This window comes from Salmo salar, chromosome 05 (genome assembly GCF_965601325.2).
Source record: "Salmo salar chromosome 05, fSalSal1, whole genome shotgun sequence".
NCBI classification, from domain to species: domain Eukaryota; kingdom Metazoa; phylum Chordata; class Actinopteri; order Salmoniformes; family Salmonidae; genus Salmo; species Salmo salar.
This window is the reverse complement of record NC_138295.1, coordinates 27557421-27571299: the sequence shown is the minus strand read 5'-3', so window position 1 is coordinate 27571299 and position 13879 is coordinate 27557421. Positions and strand designations below refer to the sequence as shown.

General features: G+C 38.4%; 1 protein-coding gene across 1 annotated transcript in view; it reads left to right on the top strand.

Annotated features, from left to right (window-relative positions):
- The window catches only part of LOC106604530 (relaxin receptor 1), a 139504-nt gene that overhangs the window by 104738 nt on the left and 20887 nt on the right, over nt 1-13879 (top strand). The window contains exons 5-16 of the mRNA XM_082974915.1: nt 2447-2552; nt 4433-4504; nt 6281-6352; nt 6559-6630; nt 6834-6905; nt 7136-7204; nt 7293-7364; nt 7637-7708; nt 8284-8355; nt 8517-8588; nt 9253-9324; nt 13015-13244. Coding sequence (XP_082831041.1) covers nt 2447-2552; nt 4433-4504; nt 6281-6352; nt 6559-6630; nt 6834-6905; nt 7136-7204; nt 7293-7364; nt 7637-7708; nt 8284-8355; nt 8517-8588; nt 9253-9324; nt 13015-13244 — 1053 coding nt within the window. The remainder of the gene's footprint in view (nt 1-2446; nt 2553-4432; nt 4505-6280; nt 6353-6558; nt 6631-6833; nt 6906-7135; nt 7205-7292; nt 7365-7636; nt 7709-8283; nt 8356-8516; nt 8589-9252; nt 9325-13014; nt 13245-13879) is intronic.

The window sequence follows — 13879 nt, the reverse complement described above, 5'->3', positions numbered from 1 at the left end:
GCTGACCCTTCAACTGACCCTGTGTTCCTCCCACATGTGTAAGTTAGTTGTTTGAAACCCTGTTGTGTACTGTAAGGTCAAAGGTAGAACAACTATACTAACTTTACATGTTGACGAAAACTTACTGAACTATACTAACTTTGCATGTAGCCAAAATGTATCGACTGAAGCAAAGTTTTGATATAGCAACTGCTTCACTCCAATTCGCCTGATGTCCCTAATCTCCAATTATAACATTCAGATGTCTTTATTTATTTAAGTTTGTGGTTCTGGAATTGAATAATACAGGCCAGATGGAAGTCTAGCGGTTTCGAATGGTCCATTTGTGCTGCCTCCCCGAGTCATTAAGACAGTGCATTAAACAGATGAGGATTAGTCTGACATCTCCTTGCTAGAACATTCCTAAAATGTCCTTATTTAGTTTTGGAATAATGCAATTTAATATTAACCACGACTGACATGCTATCAGATAACAAGCAATAAGCATTTCCTGATTAAATAAACAGGTTTGTTTTCTTCCAAGACTGTGCATATAATCCTTTGATTATATCCAATGTTCTCTCAAATGTCTTTGGCAGAGTCAGAGGTTTTCAATCCATTTGTAACTTTATTGTTAGTAGGACAGAGGTCACTGATAAGAAAGATTTAAAATAGCAAATTTCCCGTCTTTCAAAAATACTTTTGAAATGAGTGAGGAATACGAGATTTCACACTTCAGGTCAAATGCAAACCTCCTCTTCATTTTAGTCATTAGATATGCATTGCATTAGATGTCATTCTATCTACAGATGTTTCTTTCTTTGAACATCAGAACATTATTCAAATGTGTCCTCAAATATGTCCTCAATAGTACATCAATATTAGACTGCTGATTTTCATTCTTCCCCTATGTCACGTCATGACCCTGGTATGAGGTCATTTTTCCCTAGTAGGTTGGTCAGGGAGTGACAGGGGGTGTTTCATCTATGTGTTTTGGGTTTTCTGTTTTCTATGTGGGTTGTCTAGAGTTTCATTCTATGTTGTCATTTTCTATGTTGTGGCCAGGTATGGCTTCCAATCAGAGGCAGCTGTCTATCGTTGTCTCTGATTGGAAGCCATACTTAGGCAGCCTGTTTTTCATGGGGTTTTGTGGGTGGTTGTTTCCGTTTAGTCTAGAGTACCTGACGGGACTGTTGTTGGTCGTTTTATTGTTTTGTTGTTGAAGTGTTTTCATTAAAAATCCAAGAATGAGCACTATACACGCTGCGCCTTGGTCACCTTTGTACGACCTATGTGACACCCTAATTTAGTCATGACACAATATAAGTGTACTCGATGACACTGATCAAAAAATTAACTAGTAATGAAAAAGGAAATCAACACTACAGAACTTGAAGACGTGATTTGAATACCCTTGATATTTTAGTATTCCCATTCCTTTATGCCTGATTATAATTCCCCTCAGATATAAAGGATTTTTTTCTGATGATATCCACTTTACTGTATCCTATATCAAACATGGTCCCTTATCCATTTAAAAATGTCCTGCCGGAACCTGGACTTCTTGTCTTTGACAAATAATCCATAAACTACTCACATAATCACAGTCATCCTCTCTATTCCTGGAACCTCCGAGTCAGCCTCTGACATGAGGCCCCAATTCAATCGATTGCAGCTTCGCATTGTTTCTCTGTGGCCGTTTGTAACGGTGTTGAGATTGTGCCGTAACCTCATTCCACATCTTGAAATGTCTCTGCTAGTGCTATCGAATTGGTACCTTTTCGGTGGAGTAGTAGGCAAATACGTTGTCTGGCGGGGGTCACGCGTTTGCGATGCAGAAGGTCTCTGATTTTAGCCTTTGTAAGAACAGTGTGCCCAGACAGGGAAGGAAGCAAAACTGCAAAGCAAGCACAAGTCACGTGTCTCTAATGTACATAGGCAGTGATTAAGATTGGTCCCTGATGCTCTCCTATGTCTCTCTGGGATCTTGTTTTTTTTATTAGTTCACTGTTGATACAAAACATTTTGGGATTGTATGTCAGCAGTCAAAAACTTGAAAGTCTAATGTCTTGTCAATGCATTTTGGGACTGTATCAACAGTGGGTGGACTAATTAAGAAAATACTGAAAGATAGTTTGTGAGTGGATTTTCCCTTTAAAGCTAGTTCTATAACAACAATGTTGTCCAAATTCCTTGTTGTAATTTATTTTCATTGCTATGACTCGTGGATGTGCGTCAGACACAGGAGGCTGCTGAGGGGAGGACAACTCATAATAATGGATGGAACTGAGCGAATTGAATGTCATCAAACACATGGAAACCATGTGTTGGGTGTATTTGATACAATTCCACAAATTCGGATCCAGCCATTACCACGAGCCAGTCCTCCCCAATTAAGGTGCCACCAACCTCCTCTGGCGTTAGACAATAATATATTCTTCCTCTGTCTTGTCTCTTCCTCCTCTAGTGCTGGGGGCTGTTCCAGAGCCGTGCCAGTGCAGAGACTTGGAGCTGGACTGTGACGGCGCCCAGTTTCACCATGTCCCAGCAGTGTCCATTAACGTCACCATGATGTGAGTTGACACACACACACACACCTTTGAGTAGTTCATAAATAATATGCACATAATGACACTCACTCACACACACACACACACACACCTGATAGCCTTCTTCGTTGAGACATTTGCATCTGACTGGAAGTGTGCATACCTTTTTCTGTTTCTCCTATGAATTGGAAGAGAAAAAGGATTTAAACAAAGTGTCTCGCTCAGTTAGCTAATGAGTGTCTTGATGGAAGTTTATTTGTGGAGGTTGGTTTAAGTCCTAGGGCTGTTCTCTGCTGTACTGGAACAGTCTTTTTGAAAGAGGAAAATGAGACTTGAATCTCTTTACTGAAGCCTGCTGAAGCTTACTGAAGGCTACTGAAGGCTACTGGAATATCTTTACTGAAGCCTACTGAAACCTACTGGAATATCTTTACTGAAGCCGACTAAAGCCCACTGAAGCCTACTGGAATATCTTTACTGAAGCCTACTAAAGCCTACTGGAATCTCTTTACTGAAGACTACTAAAGTCTACTGAAGCCTACTGGAATCTCTTTACTGAAGCTGACTGAAGGCCACTGGAATCTCTTTACTGAACCCTACTGAAGCCTACTGGAATCTCTTTACTGAAGCCTAATAAAGCCTACTGGAATCTCTTTACTGAAGCCTCCTGAAGCCGACTGAAGGCCACTGGAATCTCTTTACTGAAGCCTAATAGAGACTATTGGAATCTCTTTACTGAAGCCTACTAAAGCATACTGAAGCCTACCGAAACCTATTGGAATCTCTTTACTTAAGCCTAGTAAAGCCTACTGTAATCTCTTTACTGAAGCCTACTGAAGCCTAGTAAAGCCTACTGGAATATCTTTACTGAAGCCTAATGAAGCCTACTGGAATCTCTTTACTGAAGCCTACTGAAGCCTAGTAAAGCCTACTGGAATATCTTTACTGAAGCCTAATGAAGCCTACTGGAATCTCTTTACTGAAGACTACTGAAGCCTACTAAACCCTACTGGAATCTCTTTACTGAAGCCTACCAAAAACCTACTGGAATGTGAGACAAACTGAAGGTAAGGATATGATTATAACAAAATGTATTTATAACAAGATTATGTATAATATACATCATCATTTCAATTCACACATTATGCAAAAGAATGACAACAATGACTATAAATTATCACATAGAGCTCTCCCTTTCTCAGTCTCACAATCTAGTATGTCTCCCTATCATATTGGCACATTGTTTAGATAATGGCCCATTTGGGCCCCATGTTTCTCATCCTTCCATATTGGGGACATCCAGTTCCACTTGACTATTCATCAACAAAACAATGTGTTGTTTGTTTGCTTGATGGGTAAACCTTGAAGGCCCAATTTGCATGCGGAATAATTCAATTGTCAATTGCTTATCATCGCCACCTCTTCCTTCTCCAATTGGCCAGGCTTTCATCAAGGTGCTGTAGACTACTGCAGCATCCTTCACATTGTTCATTTTCAATTAAAATGCTTTCCTCACTAATTCAAAGTGTATTTCCGTAACCTCGGGTAAACGTGGCCATAGTGCCAGTCGAGGTGGAATGAGCTTAGATAACAATTCAGCTACAAATGTCAAAATTATGCATTATCTCTGTTACTCCATAAAGAAAGATGTTCCTCTTCTGTTTGGAATAATGATGTGTTTTATCACCAGTGCCATTTGAAACATAATTGGAAGATTTTTTGCGTTCGGGACAACGTGTGGTCATATAGAAACCTCAAACAGACACTGGACCGAGAACATAGTAATAAAAATGGATCAAAGGTTTTGGCCTTTTTTAATTGACACAGTATTGTTTGGTGGTACAATGTTATGTTTATGTTTTTATTTTACCTAGTCGACCTTATGAACTATTCACATCTCACAGGTCACTGCAAAGGAACCGTCTCCGGATATTGAATGGTGACATATTCTACAAGTACCAGAGTCTTCAGAAATTGTAAGTTGTCATTACATGTATTTAAAAAAATGTATTCAGGCAAGAGAAGTCACTTGGTTGAGTTGTAGTCTGCTAGTAAAGCATTCAGTCGTTCAGAAATAATTTTGTTAGCACTTCAAAAACACACACTGATAGACCAACCTGTCAAGTCCACTGTGACAGACATGGACATAATTCTATGCATTGTTTGTCCCCTTTTGATGTTTTTGATGGCCAAAACAAGCTTACAAAGGATGTTTTATCAAGACTCACGTTTGGATGATGGTTGTGAGGAAAGTGGACTTTCACGATTGTTCACCAAATCATTCAGTCTACCTTGTGGTGCCTGAAACATATTGGCATCATTGAAGTAGTAGAGCGATGAGGTGACTGAACACATGCCTCATAGACTGCCAAGAACTATCTATCGAATAAAGTCAGCTATGTAGTATTGTTTGGGTAATCTTTCATTCAAGCGTTGCTTGCAATTTTCTTTTTCTTATTAAAAAAATGTTATCAAACCAAATATCATGAAAGTATGTACCAATTGGTATTTTTATTTTGTTGTTCTAATCTACAGGGAGCCATTTATATTTAGGTTTTCTGTGTAAAATAACAAGACAGTTGATGCTATGGTTCAACTGTAAGTTCTATTGAAAAGCCCTTCAATGGATGAAATCTTCTGTCAGCTGCTTTCACAACCATGCCAAAATCCTCATCTCGCTTGACAGCTTGCCAAAAAGATTCCTCAGCACTGTAAACATTGCCTGTCTGTTCTATTTAGCAGTATGGCAAGCTAAATTGGAAAAGCTTTATACGACACCTGACATAAAATACAATTTTGGGTGGGTTGATCACTCTGTGATCTACATTTTGTCTGAAGTGCAGTTCATGTTAGAAATGTGAAGCTTCTGAACTTGTTGTAACATGTTGTAACATGTTGTAACTTGTAACATGTTGTAACTTGTAACTTGTTGTAACATGTTGTAACTTGTTGTAACATGTTGTAACTTGTTGTAACATACTGTAACTTGTTGTAACTTGTTGTAACATGCTGTAACTTGTTGTAACATGTTGTAACTTGTTGTAACTGATTGTAACTTGTTGTAACATCCTGTAACTTGTTGTAACATGCTGTAACTTGTTGTAACTTGTTGTAACATGCTGTAACTTGTTGTAACATGCTGTAACTTGTTGTAACATGTTGTAACTTGTTGTAACTGGTTGTAACTTGTTGTAACATCCTGTAACTTGTTGTAACATGCTGTAACTTGTTGTAACTTGTTGTAACATGTTGTAACTTGTAACTTGTTGTAACATGTTGTAACTTGTTGTAACTTGTAACTTGTTGTAACATACTGTAACTTGTTATAACTTGTTGTAACATGCTGTAACTTGTTGTAACATGTTGTAACTTGTTGTAACTGGTTGTAACTGGTTGTAACTGGTTGTAACTTGTTGTAACATCCTGTAACTTGTTGTAACTTGTTGTAACTTGTTGTAACATGCTGTAACTTGTTGTAACATGCTGTAACTTGTTGTAACATGCTGTAACTTGTTGTAACATGCTGTAACTTGTTGTAACTGGTTGTAACTTGTTGTAACATCCTGTAACTTGTTGTAACATGCTGTAACTTGTTGTAACTTGTTGTAACTTGTTGTAACGTGTTGTAACGTGTTGTAACTTGTTGTAACTTGTTGTAACTTGTTGTAACGTGTTAGCCATTGTGGCAGTTGTTCTCCTCAACACACAAATTCTATGAATGTTTGTAACATACTTCTACCATACTACTTCAGATATCTACAACATAACAGAATCCGAGCCGTGAGCCCTAATGCATTCAGAGGACTGTACAATCTAACAAGACTGTGAGTTCATTAAATTAATCCATCCGTGCAATTGACAGTGTTATGTTAACTTTGTTCTTGATTAAACATCTAAGTCCTTCATAATGAATGTTGTTGATTTAAGTTTTCCTCGTCAAAGTTGCTTATGTTTGAAATAAAGGGTAAATAATTCCTATGAATTGTTTCATAGAACCGTGCGTATTTAAAATCAGTATTCTCTGCCTCAGATATTTAAGCTACAACAAGATATCCATCCTGATGCCTGGGGTGTTCCAAGATCTACACAAACTGGAGTGGTTGTAGGTTTTCCTTACTGGCACATTCTGTATATCCTGTGTGCCAATATAGACATACTGCTAACATAAATGGAACAAAGACATCACATTTTTAGACAGCCTTCAGCAAAAAAGCTTGTATCGCTGCAGTTTCCTTTGAACCAATGCTCAGCCAAATACTTCACTTAATAAAAGAGCTGAAAATAAACTCTACCCTCTGGTTGTAGGATCCTTGAAAACAACAGTATCCATCAGATATCCCCCACAACCTTTTCAGGCTTGCGCTCCTTGGTACTCCTGTGAGTTTCATTTCTACCTCTACCTTCTTGAGTTGGTCTTGTTTTGCTTTTACCCTCTAAGAAGTTATTTCATATGCACTTAGTTGAAGTGCCCCAGTATTTTTAGGGCCTATTTGATATGCTTACGTATATTGGCAGAGTGTTGTTTTCTTTGATCAGCACAAAAATCAGACCGCTCTTGTTTTGTTTCAAAAATCAGACCGCTCTTGTTTTGTTATATTGGTTCACAGGGTTTTGTTGAACAATGCTCTGACAAAGCTGGATGACATCTGCCTGGAAATGCCAAGACTTAACTGGCTGTAAGTTTGGAAGTCAGCAAATCAAAGAGCTTTGTTATGGGCATGATATTACTTTTAAATATGTTTTTGTGCACTTGTGTGTCTCCAGGGACATGGAGGGGAATCAAATCGAAAGTGTCGGAAACGTAACATTCTGGTCATGCAACATGATGACTGTGCTGTAAGTGTGACTTAATACATTTCAATCTTCAGAATAGATTCTGTTTTTCCCCATCTGTGTCCTTGGCTTTCTCAGTAGGCGATAACCCATTACAATCCCAAATATCAACAGCAATTTGTTTCCACAAGGGGTTCTAAATATTAGACCCAAAAGCAACACTCTTGTTTAATTGCTTTTAGAACCAACAGAGAAGATGAGGGGAATAAAGTAAGAAAATTGCTTGCTCTGTTTTATAATTCTTGTTTTGACCGTCTTTCTTCAACTCTTTCTAGCGTCCTACAGAGTAACAGAATCAGTCACATACATGAACAGGCTTTTTCATTTCTGCAAAAACTTGGGGAATTGTAAGTTATTATGTTTTGTTTGCCTCAGACATGAAATTGCATGACATCTTCCTTTATCATCCCCAGACACACAGTGGTACTGTACATCTTCATCTATTCCACTGACGTTTTGAAGAATTCAGATACTACCATATTATTAGTAAAGACTGCACTATAAATATACAGTGCAGTACTAGGCTGAAATGTATTCCAACCCAAAATGTGCCCAAATAGGAAAACAACATGTTCCCAAGCCAAGAAGATGTTCATTATGATTTATATTTTATGCGTTTTGGTTAATCCTAGTATTTATCCTAACATGCTTTTCCACTGGTTTCCGGATTTGCAGAACAGTGGGGAGTCTTGGAGTGTCTCCAATATACGCATACACATAACCATGTTAGTCATGGTGAACACAAATATGTGGTGCATCTAGCTTAACACGATGCTTATCAAGTAGCCTAATGGATTCCAGGAATTTATCATTAACATGAATGGGAACACAGCATGCATTCGTGATTAGGTGGTCATGTAAGCCATGTAAAACTTATGTAAGTTTCATATGTTGTTTCCAATAAATAGCTTTGTCTCCACAGAGATCTGTCCAGCAACAGACTCCTGGCAATCCCTCCCAATCTCTTTGTTCATCTGGGAGATTTACTACAGCTGTGAGTCAGATCCACACTCGAATCTATGCACAAACGTTATTTGAATATTTGAAATGTTTTTCTTGCACTAACGTTGAAAGACATACACATAGGAATTATAATACAGCTATGGTGCTATAGTTATTGTTGAATATTATGTCTAATAATTGATGCTCTTACAGAAACATCTCGTATAACCCTATCGCGGATCTGCAAATTGACCACTTTGATAACTTGCATAAATTGAAATCATTGTAAGTAGCCTGTATGTTTTTCACTGCTCATATTGTGAATGAATGTTACACTTGAGAGTAGCAATATCATTAGTAGCAATATCATGTTTAGAAAAAATATATAATTCTTGTAAATATGCAAGAGGCCATTTAAATGAAATCTACATAATAATTTTTTTAAATAACCATTTTCCAACCACAAGAACATGTGTGTACAGTTAGTACATCCTTTCTCTACATCCCTTTCTGTGGCTCTTTCAGACTAACTAGAAATCCATCCATCTATTTAACTCATTTCAATTATATACACTATATAATCATGGCTTGCATCATCCCCTGATGATGCACTTTTTCAATTTGCACCCTATCATACAAGAGAATTATGTGGCACTTAACATGTCATTTGTGTATTATGTGTTCAATGTATTATCGTATTGGAACAGAGTGCACTTACTGGCCCACACATCAGGAATTCCCTCATTCACACATATCAAGAAAGAAAGCATATAGCATTGTAGGTAATATATCAAAGCTTATCATCAAAAGCACTTTGTGAAAGACCAACAATTTTGTGGAGTAATTCTGGGGAGCGTTGCAAAGAGGGCCTGTGAAATTCAAAGATTTGGTTTTGTTTGTTTTTCTATGTAAGCTCCTAAGGGGAAAAACTTTTGTTTGTGTTTTTTAGGAGCATAGAGGGAATTGAGATTGGGAACATACAGCGAAGGATGTTTGAACCACTCAAACACTTGACCCACATGTGAGTACTTTGTTCATTTTGTTTCATCATAAAGATTTGGGAAAGTATGTACTTGTGTATTTGAAGATCAATCCCAAATTAAACTTTGAACACTTTTTTTATGAATGATTTGTGATGAATGTTGTGGTAAGTTATTTAAAAAGCATTTGTAGCTCTTATTTCTGAAAGAAAATACAAAATGCATACAAAACAAATCAAACGTTTGGACACACCTACTCATTCAAGGGTTTTTCTTACTTTTTACTATTTTCTACATTGTAGAATAATGGTGAAGACTTCAAAACTATGAAATAATATGGAAGCATGTAGTAACCAAAAGTGTTAAACAAATCTAAATCTATTTTATATTTTAGATTCTACAAAGTAGCCACCCTTAGCCTTGATGACAGCTTTGCACACTCTTAGCATTCTCTCAACCAGCTTCATGAGGTAGGCACCTGGAATGCATTTCAGTTAACAGGTGTGCTTTGTTAAAAGTTCATTTAAAGGAATTTATTTCCTTCTTAATACATTTGAACCAATTCAGTTGTGTTGTGACAAGATGGGGTGGTAAACAGAAGATAGCCCTATTTGGTAAAAGACCAAGACCATATTATGTCAAGAACAGCTCAAATAAGCAAAGAGAAACGACAGTCCAACATTACTTTAAGACATGAAGGTCAGTCAATCTGGAAAATGTCAAGAACTTTAAATGTTGCTTCAAATGCAGTCGAAAAACCATCAAGCGCTATGATGAAACTGGCTCTCATGAGGACCCTCACAGGAAAGGAAGACCCAGAGTTGCCTCTGCTGCAGAGGATAAGTTAATTAGAGTTACCAGCCTCAGATTGCAACCCAAATAAATGCTTCACGGAGTTCAATTAAAAGACACATCTCAACATTAACTGTTCAGAGGAGACTGTGAATCAGGCCTTCATGGTCAAATTGCTGAAAATAAACCACTAATAAAGGACATCAATAAGAAGAAGACTTGATTTGGCCAAGAAACATGAGCAATGGACATTAGACTGGTGGAAATCTGTCCTTTGGTCTGATGAGTCCAAATTTGAGATTTTTGGTTCCAAACGGCGTGTCTTAGTGAGACGCAGAGTAGGTGAATGAATGATCTCCACAGGTGTGGTTCCCACCGTGAAGCATAGAGGAGCAGGTGTGATGTTTTGGGGGTGCTTTGTTGGTGACACTGTCAGTGAATTATTTACAATTCAAGGCACACTTAACCAGCATGGCTACCACAGCATTCTGGAGCGATCTGGTTTGCGCTTAGTGGAACTATCATTTATTTTTCAACAGGACAATGACCAAACCCACCTCCAGGCTGTGTAAGGGCTATTTGACCAAGAAGGAGAGTGATAGAGTGCTGCATCAGATGACCTGGCGTCCATAATGACCTGACCTAAACCAAATTGAGATGGTTTGGGATGAGTTGGACATCAGAGTGAAGGAAAAACAGCAAACAAGTGCTCAGTATATGTGGGAACTCCTGCAAGACTGTTGGAAAAGCATTCCAGGTGAAGCTGGTTGGGAGAATTTCAAGAGTGTGCAAAGCTGTCATCAAAGCAAAGGGTGGCTACTTTGAAGAATCTCAAATATTAAATATATTTGGATTTGTTTAACACATTTTTGGTTGCTACATGATTTCATATGTGTTATTTAATAGTTTTGATGTTTTCACTATTATTCTACAATGTAGAAAATAAAGAAAGAAAACCCCTTGAATGAGTAGGTGTGTCCAAACTTTTGACTGGTACTGTACTTTCCCATACGTACTTTCTATTGTCAACATTTCTTAGTCAATCTGGCCCCTTATCTGAAGCTTGAATGTCCACTCCCAACTGTATGATCCCAAGCTGTGCATTACATCACATACAGTGCTTTCAGAAAGTATTCACACCCAATGACTTTCAGGATTTTGTTTTTAGAGCCTGAATTTAAAATGATTTTTTTTTTTTATATATGTAATGAAAAGCTGAAATGTATTCAACCCCTTAGTTACCAAGTCACATAATAAGTTTCATGGACTCACTCTGTGTGCAATAATAGTGTTTAACATGGTTTTTGAATGACTACCTCATCTCTGTATCCCACACATACAATTATCTTTAAAGTCCAAAAACAGATTCAACCACAAAGACCAGGCAGGTTTTCCAATGCCTCGTAAAGAAGGGCACCTATTGGAAGATGGGTAAAAATAAAAATAGCAGACATTAAATATTCCTATGAGCATGGTAAATGTATTAATTCCACTTTGAATAGTGTATTAATAAACCCAGTCACAACAAAGATACAGGTGTCCTTCCTAACTCAGTTGCTGGAGAGGAGGGAAACATGAGGCCAATGGTAACTTTAAAAAAGTTACAGAGTTTAATGCCTGTGAAAGCAGAAAACTGAGGATGGATCAACAACATTGTAGTTACTCAACAATACTAACCTAATTGACAGAGTGAAAAGAAAGAAGCCTGTACAGACTAAAAATATTTCCAAAGCATGCATCCTGTTTGCATCAAGGCACTAAAGTAATACTGCAAACAATGTGGCAAACAGTGGATGCAGAGGGAAGCCTCCCCCAAAAATTAACCAAGTCATTTTTTAAAAAACATATAAAATAATTATGATGTATATTTTGTCTCTCTGCGTTTCATAATTTTCCTTCATTTCACAAGAGGCTGATTGTATCTCACCGGAGAAAGCATCCGAGTGAGTGAAACTGCGCCCCTCTGTCTCTGTATGTGTAGGCCATCTATCTGATGCTGTCTGGTCAAAAAGAGTATGACATTGATGCCGCCCATACCATTGAATGCAAGGGAAGCCAACGAGCATTTCGCCTCCCTTGATAAAAAAGTATAAAATAATAGCCAATCCGCTAAACTGAATGAGCTCAACTGTGGGGTGTGATTACCTTTTGAAGGCACTGTATATACTTGTGAGTAAGGTCATCCCAAAACACAAAACACAGGTCCATTCTGAGAATCACTGAAAAGCAAATACTCCCGCCATATGCTGCACAACTTTGTATCACACTTTTTTGGCCAGCTTCTGTGCAACCTTTGGATGTGCACTATCCCCTATCCTGATAGGGGCCCTGAAACCATCCCTAACCGCTACACTCTAGGCATGTGTAGATCACAAAGGACATGATACAGATGTAGGATCTTAATTTGATCACCCTGTCAAAGGAGAACTTTCCTGCAATGCAGGAAATGTAAAACCTGTAGTGCATTTTGGGTTTAAAAAGGCTTCTGAAGTTTATAATTTCCACTTTGACATTTCAGACTTGATTTTCCGTTATGGAAAATGTATCAACCCCTTCAAAAATGTCCATTAATCCACACAATAATTCACGTTTCCTGTTGCTGCAGGATCATTTTTCTGCTGTAGCAAACTGGCTCAAATTAAGATTCTACATGTGTGGTTGTAAGTAATGTGGCAGAAATGCCACCTAGCATATTAAAGCTCAAAGTAGAGATAACTCCCATGTTGCTTATACCTGTCCATTTATTAAAGATCATGAACTGCCTAGAGGCTAGGGGCTAGGGGCTAAAGACTAGGGGCTAGAGAGTGGCCTAGAGGCTATAGGCTATGGCAAGAGACTAGGGGCTAGAGGCTAGGGGGTAGAGCCTAGGGGCTAGGGATTGTTTTTAGACAGTCTCCCTCTTTCATCCTGTTCATTGATTTCTCTCCTGTTGTGTTTAGTTACTTTAAGAAGTTCCAGTACTGTGGGTACGCCCCTCATGTGCGCAGCTGCAAGCCCAACACGGATGGTATCTCCTCCTTCGAGGACCTCCTGGCCAACATTGTCCTGAGGGTCTTCGTCTGGGTGGTGTCGGCCACCACGTGCTTCGGCAACATCTTTGTCATCTGCATGCGCTCCTACATCCGATCGGAGAACAAGCTCCATGCCATGTGTATAATCTCCTTGTGTTGTAAGAAACAGCTTTCAGACCTTTCAACTCAGGCCTCCATTCAATTGATTTCAGATAAAGGAAAACCTTACTGCAGCTTCATTCAGAATGTTTACTCTGTATCGTAAGGGAAGGTGAGGTTTGAGCTTCATTCAGAATGTTTACTCTGTATCATAAGGGAAGGTGAGGTTTCAGTTTCATTTAGAATGTTTACTCTGTATTGTAAGGGAAGGTGAGGTTTCGCTCCAATATCCAATGACAATGTCCAAGAGAGGGACAACGTCCGGGGTGTGTCGATTAAAATGTGAACATCACAGATACAGAGTGAACATTCTTAGTGAACCCTCAGTGCAGGTTTCCTTGATCCGCAAACTATTGAATTGGGGACTTTAGCTTTAATATACAGGTTTATTTATTTATTGAACTGTCGACAATCGCAGTGACCACCACTGAACCATTAGTACATAGTATGTTAATGTTGTACTACCCTAGGAGTCAGAGGGAGTCAACATTACATGGCTACATTTCATGTCTTTATGCCTTTGCTACAAGTCAGGCCCACATTTTTGCTCAATTAAACTAGATTTGTCACAGATACCGTGATGCAGAGAATGAGAGACATATTAATGTCTTAGTCCCTTGGAAGTCAGTGGGAT